Source organism: Haliotis rubra, unplaced genomic scaffold (assembly GCF_003918875.1).
Source record: "Haliotis rubra isolate DU_JTF1 unplaced genomic scaffold, ASM391887v1 Scf134, whole genome shotgun sequence".
Classification (NCBI taxonomy): Eukaryota; Metazoa; Mollusca; class Gastropoda; order Lepetellida; family Haliotidae; genus Haliotis; species Haliotis rubra.
The window spans coordinates 1,828,673-1,849,365 of NW_025765270.1; the positions used below are offsets into that span (position 1 = coordinate 1,828,673).

Genomic DNA, 20,693 nt, shown 5'->3' on the forward strand with positions numbered 1-20,693 from the left:
ATTGCTTTTATGTAAGGCAAAACAGAAATACTAACAATACGATCTTTATTCCAGTCCTTTTACAGCTAGCCATGATGAGATGCCACGAAAAACGTTGGATAGTGTCCAAAGCGGATTTAAACCCAAGGCACTCACTCATCCATTTACACTCCACTCATGCTTATGTTCATTATTGAAAAGACAAATCATAATTAGATGATCTTATTAAGTTCACAACATTGCAAGTTTTGTACAATATTTTCCCAAGTGTCCTTCCACGCAATACTATCATAGGCGGATCCAGGAATTTTGAAGGGGGTGGGCTCGAACCCCCTGAACCCCACATTGGCTCCGCCAACGCAAAAATAAATCTTCAATGTGGTCTTAAGTCATTTTCAAGGGGGGGAGGGGGGTGGAACCCCCTCCTCTCTCACTCTCACACACACACACACACACACACACACACACACACACACACACACACACACACACACACACACTCTCTGGATCCGCCAATGACTATCATCATTCTGAGTGGCCTGTGGCCTCTCTGAATGCGATGACAATAAATAATGATTAAGAATATCTTCTGATGGCTGTACGCAATCTGGTAAGAAAACCAGAACTCACAGAACCCTCTTAGGCAAAACCTAAGGTTGCACAGTCTTTGTTTTAAAGAAAGATCCCATCTTCGGTTTGTCAGTCTGTCCAAAATAGACAGAAGGCATGACATCTATTGTAGGAAACATCACAGGCAGCAGGGCTTGGTTGTCTTCAGAAATCTGTATCTCACCCCCGTTCTTGCTCTCCTCGGGATGTAGCGACACTCTTTTCCGTGAGGCCAAACATACCTGGTACTGTTTGGTCCTGATGTTCTCTAGTTTGGCATTCTGTGGCTTCTCCTGAGCTTTGTGAGTGTGAAAAGCAAGATTTTTATTTAACCTTAACTCTTCTTCCACACAAAGCTTCCTTTCCCCGGGATGAGGTGTTTGACGGTGTTGAGGAATGATAAACAATGGAACATCCTTTGGTGTCAGACAAGGTCCCATAACCTGCTGTCGTTGCTTGACTAGACGTTTTCGAAGCTCAGCCCGTGCTTCCTGAAACTTGCCTTCACACCAGTTTACCATTCCCAGAAGCGAACTCATGCTTGCTACCCAATGTCTGCAACGGTGTGTACCTGAAAGTAAACACATGATGGTTTTAAGTCGTTAATTCACCCAACTTGTTATGTTCTGAGTTTGTTTCACAAAAAGTCAATTTCTACTTCATATGTTTTTAAAGAATTTGTAGGCATTGCATCATATCAGCTCGTTCTCGTCATATCCTATCAACCGCCCATATATCCTACAAGCTTAAGGAATCAATTTATAAGCCTTCAAGCAGCAGCCTCAACCAAAAGATGATACGAGATGATATAAATAAAGAAAGGTAGAATATACTTTCTAACTTTACCCCAATAGAGGCTTTGCAGAAGTATTCTCCAATGATCGTTAGGGTATTTGCAATAGTTAGCCACCCTTCCATAATGTAAGAAAATATTCAACATTACGTTCACAGAAAGGCGGAACAAGGCTTATCTCCTTGGAAAAATGATCTATCACCTCGTGACAGATGTTGAGTATTCTGTGACTCAATTTCAGGTTATTTTTTTTATTTGCTTGAATGTCTAATAGCTAAACTCGAAACTTTCTCTCTCTGTTTGCTTTCACAGCGTTAAAGTTTGATTTCTCTTTTTCAATTTCAATTATTAACTTATCGGAGTTAAAAATATTTTGTTCTCTTTTTCACACATTTAATAAGAACCGAAGCACAGGCAAACTTTGACAATAAGTTTTGAATATGTGTCCACGTTTGGAAAGGTACTTTTCCGTAGAATTCTCATTGACAAACATATCTACACTAAACACCATGGTGATTGCTGGCTTCACATAATAGTAAACAGATATATAAAAAACATAATGTTAATCCAGTAAGTTGACCAGATAACTAGACATATCCCTGGCGAGGACCCCATTTCTCCCTTCTAAAACAATCAGTTTACCCAAACATGTGGACACAAAAATATTTCACTGTGCGAACACTTGACAAAAATATTTGTCATGGATTTATTTGAAAATATACTACTCACACTTTGCTAAGGATCACAAAAATTCCCAACTTTACTCAAACATAGATTTATAATTTGAAATTGTATCCATTTAAAACTGGATGAATAATAATATGGTACCCTTTTTTAGGCAAACAGCTACTTTAATCTAAACTTCTGCACTTGATACTTTAGTAACCATTAAAATGGTTTTCATGGCACCACTCAATCATTTTGCAAATCATGGAACGAGTCACTGACAAGTACACAACACCTGTCAATAGCAGTTATGGGATCCACAAGATGCTGTGTCTGACTGAAACCTGGGAGCCATGGTTACAATATAATAGCTTAGATATTTAAAACAAACTAGACCCCACAACATAGCTGACTGACTGACTGAGTTTAGTTTTACGCCGCTTTTAGCAATATTCCAGCAATATCACGGCGGGGAACACCAGAAATGGGCTTAACACATTGTGCCCATGTGGGGAATCGAACCCGGGCCTTCGGCGTGACGAGCCATCGCTTTAACCACTAGGCTACCCCCCCCCCCCCCCCCCACACACACACACAACATAGTTTTCTGTTGAATTAATTATTTGATCCTTAGCAAGGTGTGAAAAGTATAGTATAATTAACAATTAGATTATAAACTAGGAACCAATACAAAGGAATTATGATGTGAGTACACACTATTTTAAGAGGCAGTACAAAAGTTTGTTGCCATTCACGCACAACACAGTACAGTGCAATATAAGAAAGGTATGTGTGACGGATAAGAAACAATCACTCACCTGTAGCACTGTGTCTGTCTGCCTGGCAAAACCTTTGTTGTCATCCTTATATACAGACTCGTACACGCCCATGTGATATTCTTTGTGTTTCACACGTGTCGATATTACTAACCTTTGAGTCACGAAAGAAGAAAATAAAGTTTAAAAACAAGTTGGTTGTTTTCGAAGCTTACCTGCAAGTACAAATCTGGCGGTTTACCAACAGCTGAGTGTTTATCTAATATTGGGACTTCATGGCAAGACACATGTGAATTATGTTTATATTTTGTTTGATTGCAGCTTCCACTGATTGATGTTACGAGCAGCTATACCAATAATATGTCCATTAGGTTGCGGACCTTTGTCCATGAGTCCTTAAAACGGGAGCATGCTAGTTTATCTTGTCCGGTCAATTTGTAAATCTCATTATCACAAGAGTTATAATTAATGTTTGATTATGAAAAACGCTTGATCATAAGATTGTTTTTTATGTGTAACATCTACAACACAGGGATTCTATGCGCCGGCTCCATGACATAAACGCAGCTGTTACTGTGAGCCGAGCAAAGTTCTAAAATAGAAGTCATGTTTCTCAAGTGGGATTTCCTACGTGTGGAACTTTCCCAAGGGAGTGTTTATGACGTGTTATTCCGAAAGCTATTGACATTGACGGTGCATAAATGTGAGAGTCCATCCGAGTTCAACGTAGCTATCAGTGCAGCTGGACTCCAAGGAGCACCTATACATAAAGAACTGGCTCCCAGTTCAACGTGACAATCAGTGCAGCTGGTATCCAAAGATCAACTATAGATAGAGAACTCCCTCCCAGTACAACATGACAATCACTGCAGGTGGTATCCAAAGAGCAACTATAGATAGAGAGAACTCCCTTTCAGTTCAACGTGGCAATCAGTGCAGCTGGTAACCAAAGATCAACTATAGATAGAGAACTCCCTTTCAGTTCAACGTGGCAATCAGTGTAGGTGGTACCCAAAGATCAACTATAGATAGAGAACTCCCTTTCAGTTCAACGTGGCAATCAGTGCAGGTGGTATCCAAAGATCAACTATAGATAGAGAACTCCCTCCCTTTCAGTTCAACATGACAATCAGTGCAGGTGGTAACCAAAGAGCAACTATAGATAGAGAACTCCCTTTCAGTTCAACGTGGCAATCAGTGTAGGTGGTACCCAAAGAGCAACTATAGATAGAGAACTCCCTCTCAGTTCAACATGACAATCAGTGTAGATGGTATCCAAAGAGCAACTATAGATAGAGATCTCCCTCCCAGTTCAACATGACAATCAGTGTAGATGGTATCCAAAGAGCAACTATAGATAGAGAACTCCCTCCCAGTTCAACATGACAATCAGTGCAGGTGGTATCCAAAGAGCAACTATAGATAGAGAACTCCCTCCCAGTTCAACATGACAATCAGTGCAGGTGGTATCCAAAGAGCAACTATAGATAGAGAACTCCCTCCCAGTTCAACATGACAATCAGTGCAGGTGGTATCCAAAGAGCAACTATAGATAGAGAACTCCCTCCCAGTTCAACATGACAATCAGTGCAGGTGGTATCCAAAGAGCAACTATAGATAGAGAACTCCCTCCCAGTTTAACATGACAATCAGTGTAGATGGTATCCAAAGAGCACCTATAGATAGAGAACTCCCTCCCAGTTTAACGTGACAATCAGTGTAGGTGGTATCCAAAGAGCAACTATAGATAGAGAACTCCCTCCCAGTTTAACATGACAATCAGTGCAGGTGGTATCCAAAGAGCAACTATAGATAGAGAACTCCCTCCCAGTTCAACATGACAATCAGTGTAGATGGTATCCAAAGAGCACCTATAGATAGAGAACTCCCTCCCAGTTCAACATGACAATCAGTGTAGGTGGTATCCAAAGAGCAACTATAGATAGAGATCTCCCTCCCAGTTCAACATGACAATCAGTGCAGGTGGTATCCAAAGAGCAACTATAGATAGAGAACTCCCTCCCAGTTTAACATGACAATCAGTGTAGGTGGTATCCAAAGAGCAACTATAGATAGAGAACTCCCTCCCAGTTCAACATGACAATCAGTGCAGGTGGTATCCAAAGAGCAACTATAGATAGAGAACTCCCTCCCAGTTTAACATGGCAATCAGTGCAGGTGGTATCCAAAGAGCAACTATAGACAGGGAACTCCCTCCCAGTTTAACATGGCAATCAGTGCAGGTGGTATCCAAAGAGCAACTATAGATAGAGAACTCCCTCCCAGTTCAACATGACAATCAGTGTAGGTGGTATCCAAAGAGCAACTATAGATAGAGAACTCCCTCCCAGTTCAACATGACAATCAGTGTAGGTGGTATCCAAAGAGCAACTATAGATAGAGAACTCCCTCCCAGTTTAACATGACAATCAGTGTAGGTGGTATCCAAAGAGCAACTATAGATAGAGAACTCCCTCCCAGTTTAACATGACAATCAGTGCAGGTGGTATCCAAAGAGCAACTATAGACAGGGAACTCCCTCCCAGTTTAACATGACAATCAGTGTAGGTGGTATCCAAAGAGCAACTATAGATAGAGAACTCCCTCCCAGTTTAACATGACAATCAGTGCAGTAGTGGTATCCAAAGAGCAACTATAGATAGAGAACTCCCTCCCAGTTTAACATGGCAATCAGTGTAGGTGGTATCCAAAGAGCAACTATAGATAGAGAACTCCCTCCCAGTTCAACATGACAATCAGTGTAGGTGGTATCCAAAGAGCAACTATAGATAGAGAACTCCCTCCCAGTTTAACATGGCAATCAGTGTAGGTGGTATCCAAAGGTATCCCCAACAGAGCAGGTGGTATCCAAAGAGCAACTATAGATAGAGAACTCCCTCCCAGTTCAACATGACAATCAGTGTAGGTGGTATCCAAAGAGCAACTATAGATAGAGAACTCCCCTCCCAGTTCAACATGACAATCAGTGTAGGTGGTATCCAAAGAGCAACTATAGATAGAGAACTCCCTCCCAGTTCAACATGACAATCAGTGTAGGTGGTATCCAAAGATAGAGAACTCCCTCCCAGTTCAACATGACAATCAGTGCAGGTGGTATCCAAAGAGCAACTATAGATAGAGAACTCCCTCCCAGTTTAACATGACAATCAGTGCAGGTGGTATCCAAAGAGCAACTATAGATAGAGAACTCCCTCCCAGTTCAACATGGCAATCCAATCTATAGATAGAGTCCCAGTTCAACAGGTGGTATCCAAAGAGCAACTATAGATAGAGAACTCCCTCCCAGTTCAACATGACAATCAGTGTAGGTGGTATCCAAAGAGCAACTATAGATAGAGAACTCCCTCCCAGTTCAACATGACAATCAGTGTAGGTGGTATCCAAAGAGCAACTATAGATAGAGAACTCCCTCCCAGTTTAACATGACAATCAGTGTAGATGGTATCCAAAGAGCACCTATAGATAGAGAACTCCCTCCCAGTTTAACATGACAATCAGTGTAGGTGGTATCCAAAGAGCAACTATAGATAGAGAACTCCCTCCCAGTTTAACATGACAATCAGTGCAGGTGGTATCCAAAGAGCAACTATAGATAGAGAACTCCCTCCCAGTTTAAACATGACAATCAGTGCAGGTGGTATCCAAAGAGCAACTATAGATAGAGAACTCCCTCCCAGTTCAACATGGCAATCAGTGCAGGTGGTATCCAAAGAGCAACTATAGATAGAGAACTCCCTCCCAGTTTAACATGACAATCAGTGTAGGTGGTATCCAAAGATCAACTATAGATAGAGAACTCCCTCCCAGTTTAACGTGGCAATCAGTGTAGGTGGTATCCAAAGAGCAACTATAGATAGAGAGAACTCCCTTTCAGTTTAACGTGGCAATCAGTGCAGGTGGTATCCAAAGAGCAACTATAGATAGAGAACTCCCTCCCAGTTTAACGTGGCAATCAGTGCAGGTGGTATCCAAAGAGCAACTATAGATAGAGATCTCCCTCCCAGTTTAACAGCTTTGGGCTTCAGAAGCCGTGTTTGTGAGTATGATTTTATGGCTCTTTGAGGAATAAACAAGCCTGATAATATCATTTATTTTGATTCAGACACTTTAACAAATGTCAGTGATAACTTTAAGGATATATATATTAAAATTATGACTACAAATGAATAAATGAAGTAATGGTTTGCTTGTTGCTTCGCTCAGCAATATTCCAGCTATATAGCGGCGGTCTGTAAATAATGAAGTCTGGACCAGACAATCGACTGATCAACATCATGATCATCGATCTACGCAATTGGGAACCGATGACATGTGTCAACCAACCGATCCCGTTAGTCGCCTCTTAAAATGTAGATTTGAAGAAACTTAATGGAGTGGTTTGCTCTAAAACAGCATGGAGCAAAAGGAACAAATCTCACTTTGAAATGGAAATATGAATGACAAACGCTACTATGGCTGGCTACATCACCAGATCGCTTGACATCACTGTTCTGCCATGGCTGGCTACATCACCAGATTGCTTGACATTACTGTTCTGCCATGGCTGGCTACATCACCAGATCGCTTGACATTACTGTTCTGCCATGGCTGGCTACATCACCAGATTGCTTGACATTACTGTTCTGCCATGGCTGGCTACATCACCAGATCGCTTGACATTACTGTTCTGCCATGGCTGGCTACATCACCAGATTGCTTGACATTACTGTTCTGCCATGGCTGGCTACATCACCAGATCGCTTGACATTACTGTTCTGCCATGGCTGGCTACATCACCAGATTGCTTGACATCACTGTTCTGCCATGGCTGGCTACATCACCAGATTGCTTGACATCACTGTTCTGCCATGGCTGGCTACATTTTGATTGATAAGTTTTGACCTATGAGGTTCGGGGTTAGAATTCTTCAGCAGCCCGCTCTTGTCGTGAGCGGTTTGGATGGATCCGGTGGTCAGGTTCGCTGACTTGGTTGATGCATGTCTTCGTATCCCAGTTAATTGATGCTCATGAGATCACCTGATTGTCTGGTCCTGACTCGGATTATTTTTCTACCGAACGTCATCATATAGGTAGAATGACGCACACAGTGACACTAAACCGACAGTGAAACAAGCAACAAGGGTGTCGTTCATGTTATGCCTAATTTCAATACACTGCGACGCATCACAGTGTGCGTGGAGGCGTTAACATGGACACCATGTAGGTCTACAGATTTCAGACAGCAGTCTCAATCTTATAACCAAAATCATTATCAAAAATTCCAAACATGAGACTTTTGTCGGAGGACACTTCTGGGTTTATTAGTATTTGTCATTCTGGCTATAGGTACATAACGGTTTTATACACACTAGTCCGCCAATCAGATTGATCACTGGATTTTGTGGTCGAGACACGATTATTTACAAGCCGCCGCCACAGAGTGCTGCGTTAAAAACAACAAACTAGTCGCCTATCAGAAATGCTGAGACGACCTCATATGTCCAGTTTCATCGTCCCTCGACATCTGTCCCCATTCACATCTCTCCACACTAAGAATTCTGAATCACTAACCCTTCAGTATACAGAGAATGTTTACACTGTCAACACAGGGGTTTTCTCATAAATCGTATAATCTACATTTCAGATATACGATTTGAGTCTTCCACAGGAAAGTACAGGATGACTTATCAGTTACTAGAGAAGAAGCGCAAGTTTTTGTTTCCAGGATTCAGGCTCCTTTACGTTGTTTTCATTACTAGCACAGTCTCAGTGTCATTGCTCGGGGATGCCTGCCTCTTGGGGTGTTCAGTTGCTTTGTGTATTCTGTTAATTTGTATTTGAAGACATATCTACCAGGCCATCAGCATGAAAGAATCCTGAATTGTTTTGGGTGGTTTGCTCATAAATTGTAATGCCAGTATTTCATGACTGGCTATTACTGACTGCATGTCCATCTGGCTCTTGAGTTCCACCGACATAAACGACATTTTGTTTTAAACTATGATGATAACTATGATCTCTTGCGTTTAATGGCGCAAACATAAGGCCTGGATCCACAAAGCCTTGGTCACATTAAGGCCTACCATAAGGGGAGCCTCTGAGGTGGTCTGATTCTCTGCGGTGGTACACAGTTTACCTCAACATTCACACCCAGTATCTTTAAGTCACAGTCAGGTGTCACAAATATCCGTTTATTTGTGTGAGAAAAGAGAGTGTTGTAAAATTTTGTGCAGAATGACTTAAAACCTCTGTGTATTGGCAAATGAATTGTGTTTGCTTTTCAGGTATCCTTATTGTGATACGTACTGGGAACTGAAGTGTTTATCAGTGAGTGAAACTGAATGTACAGGCAGATACTGGATGTCTATATATTGGCCCTTTTCCTTTTTATACAACTTATTGCGTGGACTGTGTGTCGTTTTGTCAATCAGATACGAAGAAAACATCGACTGTAAACGAAACCATAGAGACAAACACAAAACTTCCTACATGCTTTTACCCAATATACTCGTTCTGATAAAACATAATGCAATACGTATTGTGATAAAACGGTGTAACTGACACTGAGACATTGTGACATTGAAGACGGGGCATGCTAGGATGTTGTCAGTGTATTTACTGTCGAGGGTTAGCAAGGCGTGGGAGGTAGGGCCGAGTGAACTGACAGTATAGACCACACAAACAAATATTTGGGTTTCTGTGAAGTCAAGCTTGTCACAAATTCCTCAAATTTCAGAATATAAACGCTTCTTCTTCACAGGGTGGAAGCGCTGTCCACGCGAAATGTGGAGTAAGCAACTTCATTTCCTCGTTGGACACTGAAAGAAGAACACGTGGCGCAAGAGTAATGGTAAGTTTTCCCTCGCATTTTCATTATTCTGCAAGTATATCAGGTTTAGCCATTTGGCAGACGGGTCTAGAAATTTACAGATCTTTCTATAATAGCTTCAGACCCTCTCTATTTATTGCAATTGCGCGATAAGCGAGGGCACACTCCTGAGTGTCGAAACAACATCGCGGAAAATGATCGTTTCAACACGAAATATGACAACCTCATCAGCATTCACGCCTTTTTGGCTGTCAATTCTGAGATATAATTGTTTTAGATCTTCATTCACAGTTTAGGCTTTAATGCGTCAGTATTTTTTCAGTTATCGTCGAAAAACCAAACTGTACATTTTATATGGAGTTTAGCAAACAAACTGTCTATTGCATTGTGATTTTACTGTCCAGGAGTTGACAGTTTGTAGTTTTAACCGTCATGTCATCAAACGTTATTCTAGAGATATTTGTTGTGAAGAAGAATGTTTTGTTGTAGATCTGTTGTGAAGATGAATGTTTTGTTGTAGACCTGTCTACCTGGCGTATTTTGGCGTATTCATTACGATTTTGTACCATCAAGTACGATTGTACACCCACATTGCAGCTTGTACCCTGACAGGGATTTAATGTAGAAAAAATCATGTACGATCAGAAGTGTATTAACAAATATACAAATATACATCTACCTCAGGAATAACCAAGTCATGCGCCCCGTTTCACAAAGCTCTCGTTAGCCTAAAATCTCATAACTTTTCTTGTAGCATTCGTACGTACTTTACTGTAACAATGACTTACGATATCGCTACGAGAGCTTTGTTAGCCCAGGTTATTCCAAAGTATGTACATTGTTCATACTATCATTCAGATATTAGTATTGCATATTCGAGTAAAGCACATCACTAAGCATATGATGAGCGAAATCAAATGCAATAATGACTTCCTTTGTTCCCACCGGTGGCACCAGCGATATGGACAATTCAATGGCCGTTGTTTGGTCAGTTCTCCAGCCTCCTAGACACCCATTTGAGGCGTTCCATAACTACTCAAGATTAACGCCACAGCTCTTCGATGAAGTCCTGCAGATGGTGGCCCCAGCAATCGATAGGGAAGTCACCAGTTTCAGGCAACCCCTTTCACCTGGACTGAAACTGGCACAGTGTCACACTTAGGCACCTTGAGGCTGAAGACAACTATGCCTTCGTGCGTATGCCTTTAGGTGTGGAGTGTCCACCATCTCAGAGATGGTTCCAGAAGTGTGACAGGCAATTGTGTTTAGCCTACCTGTGACCCCTGAAGCCTGGACAGCCGTAGCTAACCAGTTTGAACAGAGATGGAAATATCCTACGCCATTGGGGCCCTGTGTGGCGAACACATTTCTATCAAGAAGCCACCTCAAACTGGCAGTCATTTACAAAGGCGTCTTTTCGATACCACTTCTAGCTCGGATGGATGCAGATTACAAATTTGTGTGGATCGAGCTTCCTAGAACAGGACACATGTCAGATGCTATTATATGTGGTGACTCGGGGCTGGTCAACGGCATGGAAGAGGAAGCCCTAGGACTTCCCCCCACCCTGGCGTCTTACTGCAAGCCCTGATGACCACCAAGACATGCCCGTCTTCATTCTTCGCACTCAGGAACTACCTCATAAAGCCATACAGCAGAGAGGACTCTCATGAGGGAGGAGGATGGTGGAAAATGCTTTTGGGATCCTGGCAAATAGATCCAGGTGTCTCCCCATGACACTAGGGCAGATGCCCAATACTGTGAAGGATATAGTGGAGGCGGCAGTGGCTCTACACAACCTATTGAGGCATCTAGGCCACGTGAGGCATCTAGGCATTGCAGCCCAATAGGTGGGCCATGAGGATGAAAACCACCATGTCATCCCAGGCGCATGCAGGACCAAGTGGACTGTCTAGATGTGGATCAACCTCCTGCACCTCGCAAATCAGATCAGAGGGAACTCCTGAAGGCGCAGTTATTCTGATGTCCAGTTCATACATAGGCGCAAGAACTCGTAACAGATCACGAGCGTCCGTGAAAACACGTCAATATTCGTATATACTTGCATTTACCGGTATGAAATCGTATCTGCTCGTGAGTCATTCGTGTCAGGTTGTTAGCGTAACAGATCGTTGGAGATCGCAACACATCTCAACAGAGCGTGGTGTTTGTCTTGTCCACGATTAAATGCGATATGTTGCGCTTTGTAATGATGCAATACTATCTGATGCGATGATCATGATTGACAATTAATTGTGTTGATCGTAGAAATTTTTTGAACCGTCCAAAATTTTACTACGATTAACACGATTGCCACAACTGACCTCAAAATCTGATAAGATTTGATAAGATTGACACGATTAGTCCACAATTAAGACCACGATTTCAGTCGTAGCGCGAATCGTGAAAACGTGAACATAACATTTAGGGTATCCATCACAACAACTACCGTTTCCATTGCCAAGTCTGTGGAAAAGGGTTTCAACGACTGTAGAATTTCGACAGTTCATGCTCTAAAATCCATGCAACTCCGTGGACAGTTACTTCAACGTAAGAGTTCAACTCAATGGACAGTTTGAACACAACTCCATATAAAATGTACAGTTCGTTTTTTCAACGATAAAGGAAATAATACTGACACATTAAAGCCTAAACTGTGAATGAAGACCTAAAATAACTATATCTAAGAATTAACAGCAAAAACAGGCGTGTCTGCTGATGAGGTTGTCATAATTCGTGGTGAAACGATCATTTTCCGCGATCTTGTTTGGATGGTATCCTCGCTTAACGCGCAATTGCAATTTATAGAGAGGGTGTCAAGTTATTATAGAAAGATCTGTAAATTTCTAGACCCGTCTGACAAATGGCAAAACCTGACATGCTTGCAAAATAATGCGCCACATGTTCTTCTTTCACTGTCCAACGAGGAAATGGAGTTACTTTTGGGGCAAGTCCCCATTTCGCGTGGACAGCGCTTCCACCCTGTGTTCTTCATGCGTAACCACTCGTCCCTTTCCGGAACCTGCAAGACGATTCATCCCTTTCCGGAAAATACAAGACGACTCGTCCCTTTCAGGAACCTGCAAGGCGACACGCCCCTTTCCGTAACCTGCAAGATGACTCGCTCCCACTACCAATAAACGTAATGTGCGAAATACGACAAAACTAAAATACGACAAAACGCGTCAGTACTGATCATGAGATCCCTTGATACAAATAGTACCCAGACAAGCTGTGATCAGATTGCCTTGGACGAACATTAATTCCGAGTTTCGGGTGTATGAGATGGCTTTCTACCCTATGACGCTCCCTCCACCAAATCTGCTCATTTGCCTGATGCAGTTGGGTGCAAAACGTTAATTGTGTCGTCTGTAGACACGTTGCCTTCCGAAACGTCGCTTATGAGATTAATCACTGAACCATATGCGCCTCCAGTTTCCACGGTTCCATAGCTGCACCGTGTTACACCACCTGACCCGCCACTTTTGGACGTCTGCTTCGCATACCTGCCTCTCGGAGACGGTTCCTGATTGTCTGGTCGGACCTTCTCCGGGATTCAAACTGTTCTTGTGCTGTGTCACGTGCGGAACGATGGCGGTTATGTACGTCGGTTACCCAGATGTAGCGATTATGGGCTGGTGTGGTGACTCGCGGTCTTCCTGATCTTGGACGGTCATTTGTTGAATTGGAATGCACAAAACAATCTCACAAATGAGTAATTGTGCTGGGATAAGGGTTGAAGGTCATCGCCACGGCACTCTTTGATTCGCCAGCTTGCAATAGTCCGATAGCAATATTTAGGTCGACAGCGTTGAGACGTCCCATTTTCTCATCCAATATTTGCAAAGATTTTGATTGCATTTGCGAGATGGTCTTTGTACTCATGTTTTGCACGTGTAAAGCAATAATTGCGGCCTTTGGTTGTGTTCCATGAGATTTCTTATGAATGTGGAAAGGGTTTTGTCGCTTCTATTTACTGAAGGCGTGTTACAGTGCCCTGGGGGCTTGGCTTGATGCTCATCTTTTCAGTCACTTGTTTGCCTGGTTCGACCGTGGTTATTCACAAGTGGGCATGACAAATAAGTATGTCCGGTGTCAGATACTCTTCAGATGGTTGTGATCTTTTGAGAATATCGTGTTGTGGGAAACTGAAAAACGAGAAGACTGGCAAAATGGTTTTTCAACTTTTATTACAAAATAAACATCATCAAAATAAATATAATATATCAAAACATAATCACGTCCTATAACATTGAGCACATTCTGTCACGCATCAGCCTTATATGATCATAAAATCTCCTTATTTGTGAGCATTAGAAGTAGCACAGCTACTTGCCAAGGTGACGGCAGCCCTCGGAACAGAGCTGTGAGGGACAGTTACCCAGGGCGCAGTTTGTCTTGCACCACGTGACAATTCGGCTATTCCCTGTCCACAGACCGCTAGCTGAGCACCCGGATGTAGCACCACCAGATGGCGTCACGTGGACAGTCTGCACGTGACTGTTAGACGAGAGTATCGCAACGTCTGCGCATCCGTAAAACTGTTCCTGGGGTCCACATCCAACACAGCAGTGGCCACTTGTTTCACATCCCCAAGAGTTGCCTGGTCAGAGGGAGAGGTGCAAATCTATAGGTGTATGTTGAAATTGTCCAGCTCAAAGGATACTGATGTACCAAATAAAAACAACAAAACCTATTTACATATTCATAAAACCGACCTGATTCGTTTTACAATGCTGACCAACTTCATAGATAACAACTTCTTTTTTGTCGTGAGTGCGACGTTTCGATACAGATTCTTTTAAATGCTACTCAAGGAAGTAGAAGTTTTGTTCTTCCCAAGTACGTTACTGGAGTAGAGAGAAAAACAAATGGACCACTGCTTCAATGCATTCTGCCTGTTTTCCATGTTAGATCAAGACAGTGATATTTGTTGTGCAATTGGGCCATTCATGAACAATATGACGTCTGTGTAGTCAGATAAAACAGTTGCTAGCCTCACTTGAATACATCTTTGTAAAATCGTATTTGACGTACAGTCCTGTTATTTCAACGTTTTGATGATGCTTTACATTTTCTCAAAAGAAAAAAGAAATTACTCTCTCGTATAAAGACAAAGACAAGACAGTTCAAGAATACACAATTATGTAGTAAAGAAATTCATGCTTTAATTTTGTTCTAACATATTTTATCATCGTGAAATGTGGCCTTTGTACATACCGAAAGAGAAGCAGATGCGAAACAATAACTAGATTCAGTTCTTGTTAAATCGGTAAACCTACCAGCGTTGTATTTCCACTGCAGGACACACTGAGAACACGTCACTTCCGCCGGAAGTTTAACTTCCATGTTGTATTTGCCTTCACGTGACGTTGTAACGTAAAAGCGCGTGCTACCGTCGGTGTGTTTCAGAACATGTCTGTCCAGACACTTCTGGGTGACGGGGGTGGAGGGGTCGTTGTTGGGGCACAGACGGAACTCAAAATAACCTGAAGTAAGGATAACGGAACATTTATTACGTTGTAAAATATCTGTTAGTTAAGAGCAAAGGGATATCAATGCAACTTCCGGCAACATGTTTTATTTGGGATTACAATTTGATCTCAGTGGGACTTTGGTTGCTTAATCTTCAATAAAAACTGTAAACATTTAAATCAACAAACAACCTGGAGATTGATTTTGGAATGTCCTTGAATGCTAATTAGCTTATCAGTGTTTGCCTTGATGAAGCCTTGTTTTAATTTTGAAGACAAATAACATTTGGCAAACATATCCATATTTGTATTCAATGTTTACATGGCAACAAGAATGAGGGGGCGGTGGTGTAACATAGTGGTTAAAGCGTCAGCTCGTCATGCTGAAGGCCCGGGTTCGATTCTCCACATGGGTAAAATGTGTGAAGCCGATTTCTGGTGTCCCCTGCCGTGATATTGCTGGAATATTGCTAAAGGCGGCGTAAAACCATATCACTCACTCACTCTACAAGAAACAACCTTACCTTTGTGGTTCGCGGTCACATCAATGCTAATTTTGATTGTCTCTCCATGATTGTACTTCCGGACGATGATACCTTTTGCGTACTTCCCTCCAGCCTCGTTCTCGCGGATTCCGTCCCAGGGATCTCCGCACACACCGCACTTCCCCTTGTTCTGTTCCCATTGTCTCTGTAATGGAAACCATGGTTAACACTTAGTTGCACAAACTATTCGATGTGGTAATGTAAACAAATGCCCAATTTCATAGCAGGGCTGAAATACACCTACCACCTGTCATCCATCATGGCACATAGAGAGAGGACATAATGGTAAGTGCGTTTGATAATATTTCAGATATACGTATCAACATATGTTATATTTGTTATACACATACGTTACAGTAGATGGATTCCTTTATAATACAATCAACGAAGTCAGGTCATCAACGAAAGAAGAGATTAAAGAAAATATTTTATGAAACGTGTATTTTCCTATATTTGTATTTGGCTACAGCTATCCTTAGCCTCACCTGGTAACCACCACAATAGAGCTGGTTGTCGTTGTAGTTTGGTGGGGTATTGAAACCAAGTCTCCACATACTGGCTCGAGACGGGGGTTCCAGCAGACGCCCGTGACCCTCCACCAGGGACGGGAGGAGAAGGAGGGACGCCCACAGCACGCAATGAGCTGGAGCAGGAATTTCAAACGAAAACATGTTTGGAGTTAAAAACTTCGCGTCTGTTTCTTCCAAATGTCGTCTGATTTTCAAGTCGACTGTGTCGGACTGTTGAATTTGAATTGTTTGTCGTCTGCTTTATCACACTCTGTCGTCTGATCCAAGTAAGTATGGACCTTCAGTCTGCAGACAATAGGCTTCGTTAGACTCTGGTGTGATTCTGTTCTTGTCTGTGTCTCGAGAGGGTCTGGGGTGCTATATACCCCTGGCTCACCCACATATCTCATTGTTTTCAAAACGATGAAAGCTTCAATGATGATAGCTTTTCCTGAATACTGAGTAATTCATGATGTCATAAAAACAAGCGTGACCTCAAGTCGGACACAGAGCCACAACAACACGCTAAATATATGTCTCTGTGCAAATACCCCGACAATACCCTGCCTCCCCCGTCTATCTTCTACCAACGTCACAACACTATTGGCCCCGTATACCTACCTCGGTCACTACTCTGGACATAGCAACCACACCTGCCAGATCCAGCCAGGTAGATATCAGTAATAACAGTATTTGATTTCTATTCTGTGCAAGTAATAAATTGCAAACCAGGTAACACACAGGTTACCGCTTCAACGCAAGAAATTAACTAGTTTTGTTTATCAGCCAAAGCAGATACCACTGGGTGTAAATGGCGAAATATGGAGAAAATGATATGATCTTGTTCATTGAAGGTCAGTAACAGAACCTGGTGTTCCTGAATAGAGCAACCACTCCCGGGAGCATCTGCTGCTAGAACAACTTGCAGAACTGCATAATCCAAAGATCAATCTGTCCTCATTATTGGTCACGTTAAAAGGACGTGTTATCCTTGATTGGGATCCACCCGTTGAGTTTGTATCACATGTGTGTTTCTCAGACCTGAAACTTTCAGTTACTGGAATACTAAAATGACATTGTAACGTGGAAACACAATTGAGATTAATATATTCATATCTATCAACATAAGATGTCGTTATATCTAATTTGATCATTAGATTTGTACACCTTTCACGCCACACGCACATGATTTCGTTACAATAATTAACGTTTATTCACATATTAAAAAGATGTGTCTCTTGGCAACAAAGTAATTCGCTAATAAATACTTATTTCTTGTGACACAATATTTTAATTGTCTTGTACTTGCTTTGTCTTCAAAACTTCTGTTGACCTGAACGAGTCGCGTGTGTCGCGTCGAAAAAGGTTTCACACTCCACAGCAAATGAATTTGTTAGATATGTTTCTTGACAACAAAGTTATTGGTAATATATATGTTCAATGTGTCTAACACAAACAACACTTATTTCGAAATTGCTGTTAATATGAAAAATATTGCGAAACAATATGGACGTTTCGACATGTTTGTGACGTCTCATGTCGTTTGTTTGTGTCCTTGAAGAAACAGGGCGTGCTTGTTAACCTTCGAACAAGTTCATGGGGGGCATCTCAAAGATCTTGTAACAAGATTCTCATAGACATGAGATGCCTTTCATTTGCCCCTTAGTGTTTATGAATTAATTTATAAACTTCAAGAGACAAATCAACGTGGTTTAAGACAAAATTTCATTTAAGTCTGCTGAACCCAAGGGCGGACAAGCAGTTAGTAAGAGTCGGTAATGAAATATAGACATAATTGATTACAGGTCGAGAGGAAACCCCCTTATGTGTCATTTCCTCTTAGTGTAAATAATGGGACGTGAACCGGGACACTTTCCTGTTGACATATTTCATGAATTTGGAGATCTACATTTCTTTTTCCATCAGATCAAATAGTGTGTGTAAGTGAGATTCCATTCTGAACTTTTGACTATATAATTTATGACAAACAAAACAAAATACTTACAATCCTATTAACAACTTAGTTCCTGTTTATTATTAACTTATACCCAATCTAGTAGAAGTCCTGGGGAGGACTAACAGCATGTGTATAACTGCTTCTTTACAGTGTAAACTTTCTCTGTACACAAAATACCTGTACCCAGACTACCTTAGTGTGGTGAAGTTTGAATGTGGAGGTGATTTCGTCTCACGTTACCTGCTGGCTACTGTTGAACTTTTACCTAATCACAATGACAAACGACCCTTAAACCAACTGTTTGACTGATTCCAGATGGTTGTCAACAGTGGGTAAAAAGAGTTGGTCAGTTGATATACATATCTACAACTTTATGGATACCATTTCTGATTTGTTACATTTCAAAACGTTTCCATGTTGATTCACCAACCAGGAAGTATTATTTTCCCGGCGTTCTTTATCAGCTGGAGAGTCTCTGCGTGGAAACCGTAATATACCAAAACCTGTTATCTACACAAGTGTACGTTGTTTCTTGTAGCCCTAAAACCAGTCTTCTCAAATCTGTGGGTTTTTTTCAGAACACATTACTTTCACCAGTAAATGCTTGTTTCATGTGCAAAACATCACTGTTGCAAACATGGAGACCCCCAGGCAGGAATCCATTTACTCATTCACACTCATACCTATCTAAACGAATTACAGAACATATTCGGCAGAGCTATGTATCCGCTGTATTACTGTATCGTGTATGAAACAATGTAACTATTGCTCGTATGTTTTATATTCTTGAGTTGGAAAAGGTCGTCAAATCGCTCTTACGTCATCAGTGTGGTTGATTATCATTACATACAATAACAGGCAAACTCTATACCAACCAATTCAGACAATGACCCACTTTTCAGCCGATCCGAATTTTCTCGTGTGAAAGTGAAAAAAGACACTACAAACAACCACTAAATTACACTAAATTCCAATTCTTTGTTTCATAAGAAAATGGTATTTACAAATTAACATTAATTTTAAACTTTAAAAAAATCGTATTTCTATATTTCATGTTGAGGTTTTGGCAGCATTTCGTTAACTAAGACGTCACAGACTGCCCGTTTGAAGAGGTCGTACAATGATTCACAATTCATCTGGCTGACTGGTTACACCTGTTGTGTGTTCTTTGCGCTTATTTAATGTATTTTGTAACGTACAATGTGATCGATATAATATCAAGTCCGTACAAGACCGCCATATTTTTCTAGCGGCCGAGACTCGTTTCGAGATATACACGATTTCCAGATTTCCGTTTGTCAGCATTGGTCACCACTCGCCTCGCTATTCGGCTTGTCCCGGAACAACACGAGTGGGTCACGAATGGGTTAGGGGTAGACTCCTATTGTCCGCAACCCTAATGACGCCTAATCAGAACCAACCTTTAAAAGGAAACCGCAGCTCGGCGTCCTGAGACTAGCCGAAAATCGAAAGGTCGGCGTCCTGAGATGACACCGTTCCAAAACGGGGTTCACACAATGTACCCAAGTGGGGGATTGAACCCAGGTTTTCGGCGTGACGGTTTGTCAACAAACTGAGAAGCAAGAGATGTTGACCTCTATGAACTCCTGTCTGAAAACACTGACTTTGTAAACCTAACCCTATGACTTAGCCAATAATATTCGGCCTAGTGGAAGCCTGGTGTAAGTGAACCACAATCTGATCATTAAGAAAGGTCCGAAAACAACTGCCCCGAATGATCAACATCACTGTTTAGTGGAACACCACCTATCAAACAAAGCTTCCTTCTCCCAGGTAAATAGAAACTACAAAACCCTTTCACATTCGAAAGAAATCTCTATTGAAAGCAGAGTCGACTGTACAATTTTGACCATATCAGTATGTGTTTGTTTGGCGCCGCATTCAGTAGTATTACTGTCGTACGACGTGGCCTGTACACAGTAGAGTCTGAACCAGACAATCGAGTTACTGACACTATGAGATACGTTAACAGAGCATGTGTTTATTAATCATTATAAAATAGTAATGATACCAGGTTTTCGCGAAAAGGTGAGCGTATCCTTCCCCACCGGTACCACCCGTCATAACCACATGCTAAGTCTAGTCGATTGTTCTGGGAATCTGGAAATTTCCTCCACATGTCTACTAAAAACGTTTTCAAAGCTTCACCGAGGCCTTGAATGTTGTAACCTTGATCAAACAACTTCTGAGCAAGTTTGACACCACGGAAAAGAAACAAAACATTTTCAACAGCAAGCTCTCAGAAAGGCGGAACAGCCTATCACCTGTTGAGGTACCGAGAGAAATATTATTTTGTAAATTTATTTGTCTCAGCTACATTTCTGCTTTAGCTTTAATTCTTTTAACCGAAACTATCCCTCTTTTCTCTTTTGTTCTTTGCTGATAATTGGATATTAAATTCCAATTCTACAAACCTTAAAACAAAAGCGTCAGTCTTCTCTTCTGTCAAGGCCTTAGGATCATCATTCAAACTTTCTGCCCCAGCCAGGAATATGATAAAAAGAATTTCACATCTGCCAAACACCAAATTTGGTA

The 20,693-nt window shown here is 41.6% G+C and overlaps 1 protein-coding gene across 1 annotated transcript; it reads right to left on the bottom strand.

Annotated features, from left to right (window-relative positions):
• Nucleotides 1-11,481: 11,481 nt before the first annotated feature.
• LOC124267854 lies at nt 11,482-16,421 on the bottom strand. Its single transcript, XM_046702845.1, has 6 exons — nt 16,157-16,421; nt 15,651-15,816; nt 14,935-15,141; nt 14,034-14,255; nt 13,159-13,311; nt 11,482-11,615 (listed from the first exon to the last, which is right to left on the bottom strand). Exons 1-6 carry the CDS (start codon nt 16,340-16,342, stop codon nt 11,482-11,484), a joined length of 1,068 nt encoding a protein of 355 aa, XP_046558801.1. The 5' UTR covers nt 16,343-16,421.
• Nucleotides 16,422-20,693: the final 4,272 nt, after the last annotated feature.

Coding starts and splice junctions, on each gene's coding strand:
- LOC124267854 (XM_046702845.1), bottom strand. CDS start 16,342: ATGTTTTCGTTTGAAATTCCTGCTCCAGCTCATTGCGTGCTGTGGGCG. Junction 15,817..16,156: donor TCTATTGTGGTGGTTACCAG/GTGAGGCTAAGG, acceptor TTTCCATTACAG/AGACAATGGGAACAGAACAA. Junction 13,312..14,033: donor CAAGACAAACTGCGCCCTGG/GTAACTGTCCCT, acceptor GTCCAAGATCAG/GAAGACCGCGAGTCACCACA.